The 16,605-nt window shown below is 38.3% G+C and overlaps 1 protein-coding gene across 2 annotated transcripts in view; it reads right to left on the reverse strand.

Moving 5' to 3' along the window:
• Positions 1–16,605, reverse strand: part of ST7 (suppression of tumorigenicity 7) — a 142,279-nt gene that overhangs the window by 39,338 nt on the left and 86,336 nt on the right. For both annotated transcript variants that reach the window (XM_050323790.1, XM_050323791.1), the window contains exons 4-8: positions 13,270–13,324; positions 12,581–12,696; positions 11,388–11,463; positions 9,479–9,633; positions 6,171–6,268 (exon numbers count right to left, since the gene is read on the reverse strand). In XM_050323790.1, coding sequence (XP_050179747.1) covers positions 6,171–6,268; positions 9,479–9,633; positions 11,388–11,463; positions 12,581–12,696; positions 13,270–13,324 — 500 coding nt within the window. The remainder of the gene's footprint in view (positions 1–6,170; positions 6,269–9,478; positions 9,634–11,387; positions 11,464–12,580; positions 12,697–13,269; positions 13,325–16,605) is intronic.

Below are 16,605 nucleotides of genomic sequence, written 5' to 3' on the forward strand. Positions count from 1 at the left end.
CTAAACAATCACATCATATAAAACCAATAACAGTGCTAAATTATAATAATGTTTGTTACATAAATATTAATAACTCTATAAAGCATGAAAATAAAGTCATTACTCATAGTCCTGTTCAAAAAAATTCCTTTATTTGCATCATAGAATGGTTTGGGCTAGAAAGGATCTGAAAGATCATCTCATTACAATCCCCTTGCTGTGGGCAGGGACACCTTCAACTAGAATCAACCTGCTCATGAAAATTCATAGTTACTACATCTAATTCTCCCTGAAAGTAAAAGTGGCTAGGAAGAGGTGGCTAAAGCAGTAGATAGAAGCAGAATTAGTCCTTGAAAAATCATCCCAAAGTACTTTTTGCAGCAACTGCCATTATTTTGAGAAGTGGATTTTTAAATTAAATTAAAGTGAGGAAATTATCTAGCAGCTCAAAAATGAGCTAGGACATTCCAGAGAGATAGAAGACCATAATTAAAGGACAATAAAGGCCTCTGACCATTGAGTGATGCAAGATGGTGAATAAAAAGGAGTCCAAGTTACCAGGGCTCCTACCAAGATTATGTGACCATATTCTAGCTTAATAGAATCCCAACACTAGAAATCTATAATTTAAATAGGAAACATTATTAGCAGTTTAGGTTGTAGTCACAAAATTTCTAGCTTATGAGAGTTTTGTGCAGAATCACAGTCATGACTAAAAGTGAGGGGTCTGAGTCCCGTGCAGATAAAAGGAAGGGATAAACACCATCAGGGGAATCACAGAAGTCTCCGTTTTGTTTAAGAGTCCATTGAAATGAGAGATGTTCCAATCTGCCTTTCCCATTTGCCATACTATGTGAATTTGTGACAAAACAAACCACATTTGAATACAAAGACATAAGAAAATATTAAATTCAGCATTTATCACTTGCTATTATTATTGCAGTGCTTCTGTGTCAGAACAAGAATTAACTGAAGATACTGCTCTGTGGTGGAGACTTGCAAATGTCACCATTCACAAGAACAGCACTCTTCTAACATCTGTGAAATAACTCTTGGTCTCGTTTAACTAAGAAGTACTTTCCCTTTTATAAATGGTACTAAACAAATATTTTTATAAATATTTATAAATGTTATAAATGGTACTATATGGTACTTTAAACAACTGCTATAGATGTTAGTAAAGCTAGAATCCCATTCAAGGCAGAGCAGCCTGCTTAACCTGGCCTGTGTAACACAAGCCAAAGAATCTGACTCACTAATCCTTGCCTCAAGCCCAGAAGCATTTGGGAGAGACAGACAGTAGCTGTCAATGCAAGTAGCTGCAGGAATTGCGTTGTTAAGTTGCTGAGGGATCACGACATCTTTATTAGCAATTAGTACTCTCCTTGTTTCACACAGCTTGATAATTCAATGTGCAGAACACTGCTGGCTATGTATTTGTATTACTCAAGAGGAAATCAGCAATGCACACAAGAATACAGAATTCAATAGAATATTGAACAGAAATCCTTATTCAAAGCCCAGCAAAAGAGTATGCCAAGAAAGTATGCTAGATTTGCAGAACCATCATACCAGCAAAAATCACTAAGACCACTGGTCATAAAAACCAAACCTACCCACATTGTTAAAACTGATTTAGTGTGATTGAGTACCATTTCAAAGCCTTCAAGTGACATAACCTCTTAAAGCATTTTAAGTTAAGTTTGAATGTTTAAAGAACTTATCATGCAGCCTATTGATAAGCATGCAGCACTCTAACAATACAAACTGCTTAGGTGTCTTCTGTGGCATAAAATACGCATTTAGAGACTGCAGGTGGGCACCAAGATGAACACATAAACACATCCAACTGAAATACCCTCAGCAAGGCTCTCAGAAATAAGTAGACTTCTAGGTCCTTTAACAGGATCTGAGGAGTAATTTCTTAGCAGATATGACTGATCCCAGAAATGAAACGCACTTTTCTGACCCTTAGAAAGTGCTTTTGTTTCTATCCTTCTCCAGGAAATACCTGGAGACCCTCTTCTCTCCCTAAACCTCACTCATTTATAAACAAAGCTGCAAAGCATAGAGCAAGTTGCAACTTCACTGTGTCTCAGAAATACATACTTATTAAGAATACAAAGCAGTCTTCAAGGGAGCACAGGGCCATAGGTTAGGAGATAAATACGCTCTAGAATGAGTTTCTTTCATCCTCTCTCTGAAGGAGGAAGCAATTATAAGCTTCTGTTTGCTTTGTGCACTAGCAAGCCTTCTGCCTGTCACACTTCTCTTTCATAGACACACATCACCCTTCAATTAAATCTTGTTCCACAGGCTAAATGTCCTCCAGAACAATCCCAAGAAGCTCCAATTAACTTGACAACTCACTTTCTTGCATGGTACATTTTCACCTGGATGTTCCATTGACCCAGTTAAGAGAAATAACTGTGTCGGTCTGCTCCTGAATTCAGTGGTGCAGTCACTGATCCAGCTGCCCACAAAGTACAGAGAGATGTGCCTCTGCATACCCTCCACATTCTCTCTGTTTTCAATCAATGAAAAACACAAAACACAAACCCAGCGCATTTCTGTTTTCTTCCATTGTAATGGTGAGGGAATCTGAAAAGAGCAGACAGAAAGCAGCTGGCACAAAAGGCTACCCTTGCTCATCACCATGTAGCTGCCTGGCTTGTAACACTGTCCACAATGAAAATTCAACATCAAGAGATACAAAAGATTCCCCACAGCCACCATTACAGCAGTTTGCCTCTGCACATACTAAATTTTCCAACATAATTTAGAACAAACTAGTTTAAATCCTCGTAACATGATCAGCACAACAAATAAAACAACCAGCACTGTAGACTTTCTCCTTGGGGACAGTAAAAGCAATCTAGTTCCCTCACAGACCATATCATGCTCTGTATAAACAAGAATAAAACTGGAATAACTCTGTTGACCACAATGGAGTTATTCCAACAATACACTAATCAAAATGAGATCACAAGTTAACTCAATATATACAAATAGTGACAGCTGCTGGTTTCCATAGCAAAATATAGTAAATAATTATCATCAGAAATACAAGCAAAAGTGACACCTATGTATGATTCCACTACGTGTTTCCATGGAAATGACAGGTTTGTAACTCTCACTAATTCAACTCAACTAAATGAATTACATCCAAGCAGCAAAGCCAGCAAAAATACACTACCTCAAAATCAATCACAGAAGCAACAGAAATTCCTAGCCATGTTTTTAAATTAAAGCACCCTTGATTTAAAAGTTTTTTCAATCAGTTTTTAAAAAAACGTGGTTTTTACTACCTTCAAAATAATATTAAAGATTATGGTTTTCCTATCAGCAGTGTATATAACCATAAAATCAAAATCTTAAGTGACCAACAACTCATTTTCATTCCACGAAGGTGTTTTAAGCAGAATCTCAGTCTTTTCTTACATAAAATTCAAGGAAGACAATCTAATCCATCAGTAATGTCCTCAAGATGGCCTCATATATGCATGCAATGAATTAAACACTCTCGAATATTTTGTTTTTTCAAAGTGGCAAAGACTCACTACATCCCAATCATATTTCCCAGATGGTGTCATGGACCTCTTAACACTTCATTTCCATCATGTTCCATGTCTTGAGAAACCTGTTTTCAATCTTTCAAACACAAACAGGGCCTCCGCCCTCTGTCCCCTGATGCTAGATTCAGCAGTCCCCAGCCAACATATTCTTCATATTCTTTTTCAGATGAATAAATTCATCTCCTCCCTCATCAATCACATTGAAACCTTCAGTGACAGATTCATGTTCTTCAAAGCTCTTCGTAAGTGTATTATTTATACCTTCTATGACGAAAAGGAAGATATGCATTCATCAGAAAAAAGTAGCTCCAAACCAGTCTAAGAAAAGAATCTGCAAAGCTGACTTGACCCTACTCTTGCTCCCAGTGTACTGGAGCTGTGACCTAGAGATACTGCTGGTTTTATATTTCACCTAGAGACTTGCTAATTCTCAGCTCTGCGTGCTTAAAACGAAGTGCTCTAGTGGCATCTAAATTCAGTTCTGAGGATTTGGCTCAGTGTCTGTATGCAGAAAAACACAGAATGCATTGATTTGAGCTGAAGCTCCAGAAGCTAAAATTCTATCTTTATACCTGCTTTGTCTTGTATCCAGTCCTTTAATTTTAGCATAACATTCCTGTTGAGGAGTGTTTTCAGTCCTTCAAGCGTCTAACGACATTTATGGTCTCCCTGCTATCGTTGCCTTTTGAGATCCACACTGTACTTAACATCCACAGTTCTCTATTTTGCTTATCAATTTAAGACAATTTTCTCTCTAGTGACAGAATAAGCCATTCATTATAATCAAACTTCTCTGATTCTCACTTTGCATAAGAAATCTAGGACTAGACCCACCCAAGTCCATGAATCCAGTGTCCTGCATACACAACTATCCATACATATTGACATCAGCAGAAGAAAGCCTCACAGAGTATCCGTTCCACACAGCCCTATCTATTAATCAGAAAACACATTCAGCAGCTCATAGTATGCTCTGGAATTTGCCATAATCACAATGTGTGTCAGTTGAATATGAAATTCAAAATTGTATCTTTCTTGTATATTAATGCCAGAACTTGGAATTCCAACGTTTGTCCCCAGAACATTTCAGTATTTGTCCCAGATTGTCTGTGTAGCAAAATTCATGAAAAATCAGTGGAGCTGATTGGACTGAAAACTATGGTTTTGAAATCAACATTCCCTCAACTGACCAGAAGACTGCAAACCCAGCTCTTTCTTCCTTATCCCTCTTTCTTGCTCCCCTAGCTATATAATGGCTGGGTTTTTTTGTCAAATACTTCTTCAACACAGTCTCGAATTCTAGTGATTCTGGAGATTGAGAGCTGAGTGCTTGAAAAACCCCAGTGAGAGTAAGGAAACAAAGTTACTCCACAACTGGTAGATTATCCAGGATGAGGACCTGCATTATTATGATGAACCCTGGTCAATGTTTTCAAAAAATACTCATAAGTGTAAGTTCCAGGAGAAGATGGTGGTACTGGATTCCAAGCCGGCAGACATACTTGCCCTATTTCCACTGATGCAAGTGCCTCAGCTCCAGAGAAAGTCACTTCCCTTTTTACATTAAAATTCCCACTGACTTGAAACAAGAATTTCCCTTTTCACTAGGCAGGTGTCTGGACCATTCATCTGAGCTGCCTAAAGCACACTTTGCAGGTGCTTCATTCCAGTCTGGGATTTCATTTTGTGCATTTAAAATTTAACTCCTTCAGCCTAACCTGTAGAACTCTGTACCTTGCTGGATTCAACTCTACCCGACTTGTGGGAGCTGGAATATAAAGCGTAAGAAACACAAGAAACAGTTTTACCATCATCTGCCTAGAACTCTAGCGCTCCATTCCTCCTTCTGTCACAGACTTGCTACCTTGGGTGACGCAAGTCATCTCCTCAAAGAATTGTGTTCCTAATTGCATCCAGGGGATCTCACTTGAAGAAATGCTGGGCATTCACAGCTACCTCTAAACTTGAGCATTTTACATATCTGAAACATATACAGTGCCTATTGTGGACAGCTGCCCCTTCTACCATCTCCAAAATAGCTCCTGTTTGGTGTTTCAAATTTATAGCTTTGTAGCTTATTGACTCATGACTACCATTGATAGCTCCCCTGGCTACAAAACAGGGATACAGTCAGCCTCTATCTCAGAGAGAGTTCAGTTCATTAGAGATTAATTACTTTCATGATAGGTTTTGCATGACTAAATAACACTGTCCTCATGTCTGAAAAGTGTGACACAAACAACGCACAGAGCCAAACTTTAGCTTTGCAAGGAGAAAACAGAATACATAGGATGTGCTTATTAAATTAGCAGAATTCACCACGTGCTTCAGAAAAAAATATTACTAACTTCACGATCAAATAGTAAATACTGCACTCCACTGCACACGTATTAGGACGGCAAATTCAGTGTACGGGTAATCGTCCATCTGGTATTTAATGTTGCTTTCACAACCTTATAAATAAACAATCTCTTAAATTAATCTTCATGTATGTTACACATGCAAAATAACTATCAGCAGTGCTGAATGCAGCAGGAACAGCTCCTAACTTGTAAGAAAACGTGTATCATTTCTGTGCTACTATTATCTAAATATCACACGTGAAAGAAAACTCACATCTCTCATCATTTTCACTGCTTCCCTGGTCCTTCCCAGCTTCCTTGCACACATTGCCAGCCTCCTTTTAATATATACTAACACATTGGTGTCCCTTCCTGTATAAGAGGAAAAAGAAACAGCATTAAGATAAAATAGGTAAAACAAGGGTTCATTTAGTATTCTAACACAAAACACAGTTTTCTTGCCATTTTTTTCTTATTCACTACGATCAATACTTTAATGACAATTTTAATAAAAAAATACCAAATTCTGATGATTCAGATGTGGCATAACAGCACTGAAATCAGTGGAATGAATCCAGATATACAGTGTGATAAATAAGAACTCTTGGGTTGGCCTTACATCTGTGAAATATAAGCAGATCTGAAGGTACAGAAAACACTACAGGGTACAGACTCAAGTGAGGCAAGGAGAACTCCTGTGAAGTTAACACTGGCACAAAACTCTGTGGTCACACTTAACAATTCACACACATGACAAAGACATGGCCACTGATGCAAATGCGTATTATACCCTGCTTTTTTTTAAAGTTATTACATACATGTTTGTTAATAAGGAGAAGTAGCAAAGCAAATCCTCATACTCTAATAGTCTTTTTCTTAATGATTAGAATAAAAGAAGCACATGCTGAACCTTCTGTTTATAGCCTTTACTCATTACCTAATTATCTTCAAATTCTCCACACCACTAATTACAGATGGGAAATAAACATATTTCAGATATGACAGTCCTGTGTGTTGGAAGACACCCTAACAGCAAAGATGACAGTAACTAAGTAGTGGTGAAAACTACTCTCTTTGAGAATTCTTCCTCCTTTCATTTCTTGTTCACTTCCCTATAATTCCAATGCGAACTCTTAAAACGGTTCTGGGCCAACAGGAAATGAGTGGACAGCTAATCATCTAAAAAATTACAGTATCATGAAAATATAAGACACCTGCTACAAATTATCTTTGGGTATAGCATGTGGTCTGTAAAGATTTTAGCCTGTTCCTAACATTTTCAAGCCTTTCATAATAAGAACAACATGTGTGCTGAAAATATTCCGAAGACCTACAAATTGTTTTAAAGCTGTGATTAAAATTTTCAGACAGATTAAGCAGCAGGTTGAAAGGTCTCCCTTTGGAGGTAAAAAATAAACAAAGGAGGGAAGAATTTCTTTAGCTGTATGTTACATTACCTGATTACTTATCTCTGTATTGATTCCCATATATTTAATACATAGTTTATTAGTTACACCTGTTTCAACATGGTTATACAGTGAAGTATACATGAAGTTAAGCTTCTTTTCAGGCTTTTCAGAAGGAATGGTCAAAAGTCATTTACTTCTTATGAAATCAAGATAATCTTTCAGGACAAAATTCTCTTATATGACTAATGATTTGGGATGTCTAACATGACCCATCTTAAAAAGATTGCCCATGCTTTCTGTAAACAAGCACCTTTTGAAAGAAGCCAAGTTGGGTACTTAAAGTCATTTACTCTTAAAATTTACTGTCTAACATAAAATACCATATGAAGGAGATGGAACACATGAATAAATGAAAATGTAGAGCAATATGCTGTTGTTCAAGAAATTACAGTGTGTTTCACCTGTAAAATACAAAATGCCCACTTTTCATCCGAAAATTTACTTCAAAGACCAGAAATGGAAAAACTGACTTCTCAGCATCATGCAACAGCAACACATCTGTCCACAGTCCTTCCTCTCCACCCTTGTAAACCATGCAGAAGTCCAGCATATAATCATGAGACTCCTGCATGAAGCCCCTTTGTCCAAGGCACCATTTGAGGCTGGAATTTCTCTTATTTCTGTGGGTGCACACTGACATTTTCAAGGGGAGATTGGGTGGTATAGAGAAGTAGGACCACCTAGGCCCTCCTGAAGCCCCTCTTGAATACAGTCAGAGCTGGTGGTCACTTTTCAGCCTCCCTGCTCTGTGGCAATGCACATAATTCTGTGATTCAACTGGTTACTTCCTCGGCTGAAATATCGAAGGATTCAGGTGTCAAATTTGATCAGGAGAGTAGTCATCTAGCACACACTGGTTACAGAATTATCATACTTGTATTCGCCTGCACAAACTTAACCAGGTTAACTTGAACATAAAGCATCATGATGGTGTTTATGCTAATTACTTACTGTGTACTTCTCACAGTCATTTTCTGCCCTCAAGATGAATTGAGTGCACAAATTAATGTTTCACAGAGAACCATAAGCGTGCTAGAGCACAAAAACTGCTTCAAGGGCTCAGCTGCTCTATATTTTTACTTTCATCAAAAATAAAGAGATCATCCTAAATATCATTTTACAACCAACAAATGTTTGAAATACTACCCCCAAGCTTTATAAAACGTCAGGGTTTCAGGTACAGACTTGCATACACTTTTGAAATGAGGGATTACAGACAGTTTTACTGTGTACAATTTTTATCAACAATCTCCAAATTATGTGAGATAGCCAGAGGCTGTAAAGTCACGTCCTTAGAAACCTGAAGATGGTCAAAGTGTGTTAGTGCTTGTATTTATGTAATTAAATGATGTTATTTTTGCCTAAGGTAGCCACTAGACTGCTTGCTTTATTATGTCTTTGGTCATTTACTGTCAGTGAATCCTCATGTATTTTCTTAGATTCAAGGAGTAGCTAATAAATATCAAAACAGCTAAATCTTCTTATTCAAAATTTTAGAAACATAATAAAAATCTAGGCTTTCAATTAGGGCACTGTATTATTCCAGTTGTTAATTTCTATGTTTCTGTGACCTTTCTTAATATATGCAAATAACTTTTCAAATGTCACACTGGTTAATGGGTCTCATTAACTTTTACACAGAACAAGGCAATGTACCCATTTATCCTCAGAGCTGACAGAAAAAAGCTGCCAAAGCATCACTTCACTCCTATTTCCATCATTCTTTACTGTTTTTTCACAACATGAACCCTTGTTTTCAAAATGGCTAAAGGCACTTCAGTGCAACTTCCTTAAACTGTGTCCAGCATTTTCTGAATACCAGATCTCTTTTTGCTCTAATACCTTTTCTTTTCTGTTAAGTTCATGCTACCATGTTTTCTGCCATGAAAAAGAAAAGGCATATCTGGAATCTGAGCACAGATAGCTCAGCAACAGAATCAAGTGAAAACACTGAAACAGAATAGTCTGGCTCTAGGGCAATATTCCAGCCAATGCCAAATACTGATTGCACAGTTCTTGCAGGGGAAAGAACACCAAAAAACCCCACCCATAAAACCCAAATAACTCCCTGGAACTTCTCTTAGAAATGGTCATTCCCTCATAACAAACTTACTGTGTTGGGCTTCATACTGGGCACCATGGTGCTGTAACTGCTGACTGCGCCTGTAACAGCCCTCTCCAGCTTTCAGAGCTTGCTTGAACAGCTTCTCTGCTTCTACAATTGTTGTTGCTTCCTCTTCAGCTAAGAGAATATAGGCAGTAGCACACCTGCAAAAATATGAGAGGAAAAACCATAAGAAAGGTGCAAGTACAGAGGTAAGGAGATTTTGTCCATGTACCCTTCTGATGAACTATTTTGATGAATAAATATTCTGTTGACCAGACTGTGGCTCTTATTTTTATGTACTATATCACTCAGTCCTTGAGTAAATCTACTGACAACTGCCCCAGAAAGTAAAGTTTTGTTTCACTAAACCTACATCCCTAAAACTCCTTTTGAAAACCAAGATTAGTTTTATGCACTATTATTTTAACACAAACTGTCTCCATTACTGTAATGGTATGAAAAGAAATCAACAGACCTATAACATTTGCCACATGCAAAGAACAGATTATAGATGTAATTGTAGAGATTAAAAAACAACAACAAAACCCCAACCCAATCCAAGTAAAACCAACAGAAATGTGCCCTCGCAGCAGAGCTGCACTAGGAGGAGTTTTTCCAGCAGGTCAAGGGAGATGATCCTTCCCCTTTACTCAGGCAGGTGAGGCCACACATGGGTGTGCTGTGTCCAATTGTAGGCTCCCCAGTACAAGAGGGACGTGGACGTACATACTACAGAGAGTCCAGTGAAGGGCCATGAAGATGACTTGGGACTAGGGCATCTCACATATGAGAAAAGGCTCAGAGAGTTGGGACTGTTCAGTCTGGAGAAGACTTTGGGGAGAATTTGTCAATGTTTGTAAATACCTGAAGCCAGGAAACAAACAGGACAGAGCCAGGCTCTTTTTAGTGGTATCTGGTGACAGGACCAGAGGCAGTGGGCACAAAATGAGATAAAGAAAGTTCCCCTGAACATCAGGAACACTTTTTTAACTGAAAATGTGACTGACAACAGCACAAGTTGTTCAAGGAAGTTGTGAAGCCTCCCTCCTTGGAGATATTCAAAAGCCTTTTGGACATGGTCCTGTGCAATGCGCTGCAGTTTGAATGGAGGGGTTGGATAATGAGCTCCAGAGATCCCTGCCAACCTCAACCATTCTGTAATTCTATGATATCTGAGTAGAACAGAATAGTCTTATAGCTCAGTTCTGCCTTTTATGCTACATTCTCTCAGTTAAATCACTATACAAGAACAAACAATTCTTTCTCTTCTTCTGATGAAATACAAGAAAGCCAGTCCATAAAGCACCAGTTTATGGAATTCTAGAATGCAGTAATCTCTGTCAGCAACATAAGGTACTCTCTCCACTTTATGCACTTGAGCAATATTTACATAGTTTGCCGTACCAGTAAAGCATTCCTGCACTGTTTTTGTGTTTATTGTGGGATCTCAAAATACTACACTTCTCATTGAGGAAATTAGTAACAGACTCAAAGACCAGAAGTCCCAGAAAATTACATCATATTCTCTCGTCCTATGAAATGTGTATTTCAGAAGCTGTTTATGAGTCCCTTCTTTCTTGCTTCTGTTCTTGATGACTGAGAAATTCAAAAGGGAACTCTCCATCTCATAAATGCATATTTCATATGCTCATCAGGAGGCAACTCAATTAAAACTTTTTGATGCTGTTCCAAAGCCCATTGGTATCAATGGGAACACTCCCACTGTCATTACTGCCCTAAGGATCTTCTGGGTAGCTAGGAGAACATGCAGCTGGGCTTTTTTCCTTCTATTGTAGGCCTTCCTGTGGCCTGTAATCACAGTCAAAAATTACTGTAGCAACTCCCCTGCCTTAAACTATCCCCAAATGGATTTTCTAAAAGACAGGAAATAAATGTTAATGTTGTTGTCACTCACTCATTCAATTCCAAAGCTTCATGTGCTGCAGAAATTCGGGCTTGAGGGTTTCTCTCTCTCCAGGCTTTTTGCATTACTATTCAATAAACAAAGAAGAAAAGGGGTACATCAGTCATTACAGCATAAACATGGAGAATCTACTGCTCTGTAACAACAGTCCAACTCACTGCAGAGCATTTCATAAAGCTCAAAAAGATACATAATGAATATGAGATTTTGTCCCAAATACTCAGCTTTTTTTTTTCTTTTTTTTCCATTTAATTAAACTTCTTTTCAGGAGGAAATCTGGTTGAGGCATCATGCTATCTGCACTGCCAGGTACAGAGGTGACAAGTAGCTATTTCCTATTGGTGTAGTACATTCCACAGGGATAGGTGGGTTTCTTACTGTGTTATTGCTTTAGGTGAATGTTAAACAGAAACAACATCCAGGCTAATAAAACCACCTTACACTTAGACCACCGAGTTCAGAAAATAGGATTCATGTTTATCCTGTGTCAGAAAAGCACAGTATGTTCTCCTTTGTAATTAATTATGCCTTCAGAATGGGGCACCCAATTGTCAGTATCGCTCCCTTCCTAAGAGACAAAGAGAATTTATCTCTTCAGAGGCAAATTCTGACAATCAAAATCATTGTTGTATATTTTTAGTAGAACCGAAGTCTGCATGTGGACTAAACAGTAAATGCTTAACACAACTAAAGCTGCTTATACAAATTCAGTTGTAAATTGCTGTTACCATGTTTTACAGAGCTTCTAATTACATCAGGGGATGAAACACAGGACTCAAGTTTTACATTAGCTCTCTCTCTTATGTCAGCATAGACGAAATGAGACCTGGATAATGTAACTCAACGTACTACATTGAAGCTGGATGCAAATTAGCTGCACATGTTTGAAGCCACTACAAGAAAGAGGAAAAAAAACCTAATCCCTTTACACCTGCAAATGGTACCTTGAATGACTTCAGCAAGATAGCAGAACAACACAGCAACATAAACTAGATAGTTTATATATATAGACACTTGTTCAGGTCTAGAATTCTATAAGTTAAAGAGCGACGGCTTCCCAGGCATGATTCAACTTTTGCCTTTCCTTATCTAGCCAAAAAAACTGTCTGACTGCATTTCTCTTGCATCGGTTTAAAGCACTCATTAAGCTATTAGCGGAAACAGTTGTTCACAGGGACTCTTACTAGCGTCTGCAGGCCGCAAATGATCTGTGTCACACGTAAAGAAAGTCTGATGGTCCTGTGCTGAAAGATTCATATCGTAGTAAGTCAAAGGTTCTCTCCCTGTTACCCATGTATACCTGCAAACATGCCAAAGAGACATTTTGGTTAGAGAGCTCACGCTTGGCAAAATAAATCTAGAAAAGAATCTTAGATCTTAGAGATGGGCAAAGCCAACTAAGGTCATTTGGCCAATTTCCTAACCAATATGCATTGCATTTCACTGTACTAGGATGGAGTAACAGTAGTCAAATCTAAGCTAATGAGGATGTTAAAAAGTACACACTGGAAATTGGTAACACATATATTCAAACATCAGGACTACATGAAACCTACACCTAATAAATGAGGTTGTTTGCTATAACTGATTTTAACAGGACTGCTGTATTAACAGTACCAGCCACACCACACTTAGGGTTTTCTATGTTTCTTTAATAAGGTCACAAAAAACTGCAGAAATAACAAGTGCATCAGCACGAATTCAAATTCCTTTTCATTCAGAAACATTTTACAAATTACAGAAAAATCTGGCATGGGTGCATGTATCCAGAGTTGGTTTTGGTTTTCCATCTCTGAGTTAGATTAACGGAAAAGTACAGTTAAGCGCCTTAACCCAGTACTATGCCTGAAAACTGTAACATCGTAGCACTTACCGATTATATTCGGCTCCTCTGAACAGATTTAAAGGATTTCGCCAGACTTTGCATTCTGTAAGAAACACAAAGACACAGTAATGAATCTCTCCCAAATTATAACAGTACTTGATGTTTATCAAAAACATCAGTTAACATATAATGAGCCTTATCGAATGATTTACTTTTTATAGGTGCAAATGGAAAAAAACCATCAAGAGCATGGAGATTCAGGTAACCAGATTGTTCTTCCTTTCTTAAATAATAATTTAATTATAAATTAGTGTCAACAAATGCAATCATTCCAGACAAATAACCACTAACAAAGCCCCAAATGCCAGATGAAAAGATAATACTGATTAGTGCCAGGACTCACATTTACCATAAGGCAGAACTGAAAAGGGATCACACTGGGTTATTACACTGAAAAATAGCAATTAACTCAGTCCCTACAGACTTATTATTTCTACAGAAAAACACCACTGTCCAGTCAATGTTGTAAATCACTGAGAATCTCTGCTACAGTTGCCAAATTTAATTCCTCCTAAGCTCATGAAGTAAAAATCCATGGAAACATCTGCTGTTCTTACTTAAGTTATAAGCAGATGCTGAAGTTGACTGGCAGAGAAAAGTTGATTGCTTTGCAAACGTTTGGGAACATTAAAAGCATTTTATATATTTCCCTCAGGGACAAAACTGTGAATTCTTCACACTACAATAAGTAATAGATACAAAAATCCACAAGACTGTAATTTAAAGCAGAACTGAAAAAATATAATCAATATCTATAGCTTTTGAAATGATGAGGTCTCAATTCTGGCTTTTCCTTTAATTTAAAACCAGATTTATTCTCTTAATTTCAACAAAGACAATTCACTCCAGTGAAGGTGAGACCAGAATTAAACACAGTACTTGCATAAGGACTCAGTGAGAGGCAGCATACCATTCCACCCCAGATCTGCTACTGGATGACACCTCACACAGCGTTCTGCAAAATCTCATCAGTAGCACTGGCCCTCCAGCATATCATCAGCTGCTTTTCACTAACAAAAGTCCATCAGAACATTTTTCCCTATGAAATTTTGTGACATCATTTCTAAAGGGATCACAGTATTAGTTTTCTGGTAGACTTAGAAGGTATGGTAAGTATATGCCTTATGGTAAGTATCTGGCTGTTCTCTTTACACCTATTCCATTAAAAAATGAGACAGAAATACTGAACAGCAAGTCAAGCCCTTCTCTTTTCTCATGGACATAGCTCCCACTTCTGAGTATGAGGCTACTGTGGCATGGACAGAAAGCATTTTACATAAATTATTTGCAACAACATAAGGAGACCTTCACCTACACAAAAACAAATCAAGTGGCATAGGAGACGGGCCCTCAGTTTGCTGCCTACAGCACCCATAAAGTGCATAAAAAAGATACAGGAATAGGCAGACTTTGGGCAAGAGTGACTGCATTGGTTATACATCTGTATCTTGCAACTACCCACTTCAGCAAGCTGCTATTATTAGAAAGTTCCACTGGTTTACTCAGCAGAAGTGCTTGATCGACATTCAGCTGCTCTGCTGAGCAGCCAGAGGGTATGGCTGCTTGACAAGCTTCAGTCTGACAGTTTTTACATCATACGACTTTCAAACCATTGTAAATATTAAATCAACATCAGACTTCTCAGTTCCAGAGGTATAATTCAATGGCTTATTCTGTTTGCAACCAACAAGATTAGGTGACAACTATTTGATTTCAGTGACAACATTTCTTTCACCTTATTTAAATTCAAGTGTTATGCTTCATCCAAAGTATGCAGTATTTTGGCACTGTAGCACGGAAGGGTTGAACTGGACAACAAAAAGGGGAGGTGAAGAAGGGCTTTTATTACCACCTCCACGTCCCGGGGGTGGTTTGGCATCAGCCTGGCTAGTTAAACGATGGGCTCTTGTTCCTTTCATCTTGGTATCTGCTAACATGCTGGGCAGTACAACAACATTCTTCTGATCTTTCTAAAGAACAAAAGTATTTACTGGAACTTTCTAACCCAGTCAAACATCTACACAAGAAAACATGGTGAGCCAAAAGAAAAAGCCATCTTCACCTTGTTGGATAGTGAAAGAAATATCCCAGTGTCGATGCACATTAAAACAAAAAGGCTGCCCTCTCCATTACACTACAAACTAATAATAAAACTATGTCCTTATTTTAACCTTTCAGATACTTGTACAATGATCATGTTTTTAGCACCGATACCTTTATGAAGGTATGAATGACAGGCTATCCGTAGATACACTCTCCAGAGACACTGAGTTCCAACTCAGCGCCAGTGCACTGAAAGCAAATATATTCTTTGACTATTTCTTTGTATCAGAAAAGCCAAGATGCTTGGGTGAACCCCCTTAGTCAAAATACTGTGCCTTCTGCTTTAAAATGATGGGAGTTACTTCAGAGCTGCTGAAGTGTGACTGAGCACACTGATGAGTGCACACAGGTGTTTCCAAGCTTTCTGCCAGTTCACCCAAATCTAATATCCTGGACCATGCAGTGCTGCTATTCACAGCCTCTCCTCAGATGGGAATGACAACAGCTGAATTTGCTGTGATATATGGAAGACTCCCTAAGGAGAAGTACCCTGTAGAGAACAAGGTTTTTCGAGGCCACTGATTTTATTTAACATGTGAGTTCAAAGCTAATTTTTGTTTGCTTGTTTTCACACACACTGAAAAGCAGAAATAAAATTTGCTGGGTACAGACATAGGTATCTCAGCTGCTGAACGATATTTTCTACATAACTGATTTTTTTCTTTTCATTCATTTTTCCTCACTTACTAATTCTGTCTTAAAAGCCTGCAGAGGAAATGAATTTAATAAAATTGCAACTGAGATTCTAGGGGCACATCTCTAATGAAAGCTGAATTAATTTCCAATATTAAGATTATGGCCTGTATACCAAGCTAGGGCTGAAAAAGGCAGGCTTTCTTTTACAGAGGAGGAACACAAGCCAAGATGCTCCTGCCCTGACTTTAACAGTGAGTATCTCCAACTCAAGGCAGAAGCAATAGCATTTCAGCATCTTCATCACTCATGGGCTAATTTTTCAATTCAGTCTCCCCAGACAGTTGAGTCACCTAAGTAGGAAGACAAACTCCCCTGGGACTCCTTCAGTCCATAAAGATCAGTGCTTGGAGGACTGATTTGTTTCAGTCAGGCCACCTCCTGCCTCTCAGAGAAAGCATCCCCCAGGCAACCTGGCACCCGACTTGAAGTGCCTCAGGCTTGAATGGCTTAAGGTCAGACACCTTCACTCCTTGCACTGAAAGTTGTAGGAGCTATGAATGCCTCGAAGCTCATAAAAATCGAGCC

The sequence above is a fragment of the Myiozetetes cayanensis genome, unplaced genomic scaffold (assembly GCF_022539395.1).
Source record: "Myiozetetes cayanensis isolate MyiCay16 unplaced genomic scaffold, myiCay2020 scf3, whole genome shotgun sequence".
Taxonomy (NCBI): domain Eukaryota; kingdom Metazoa; phylum Chordata; class Aves; order Passeriformes; family Tyrannidae; genus Myiozetetes; species Myiozetetes cayanensis.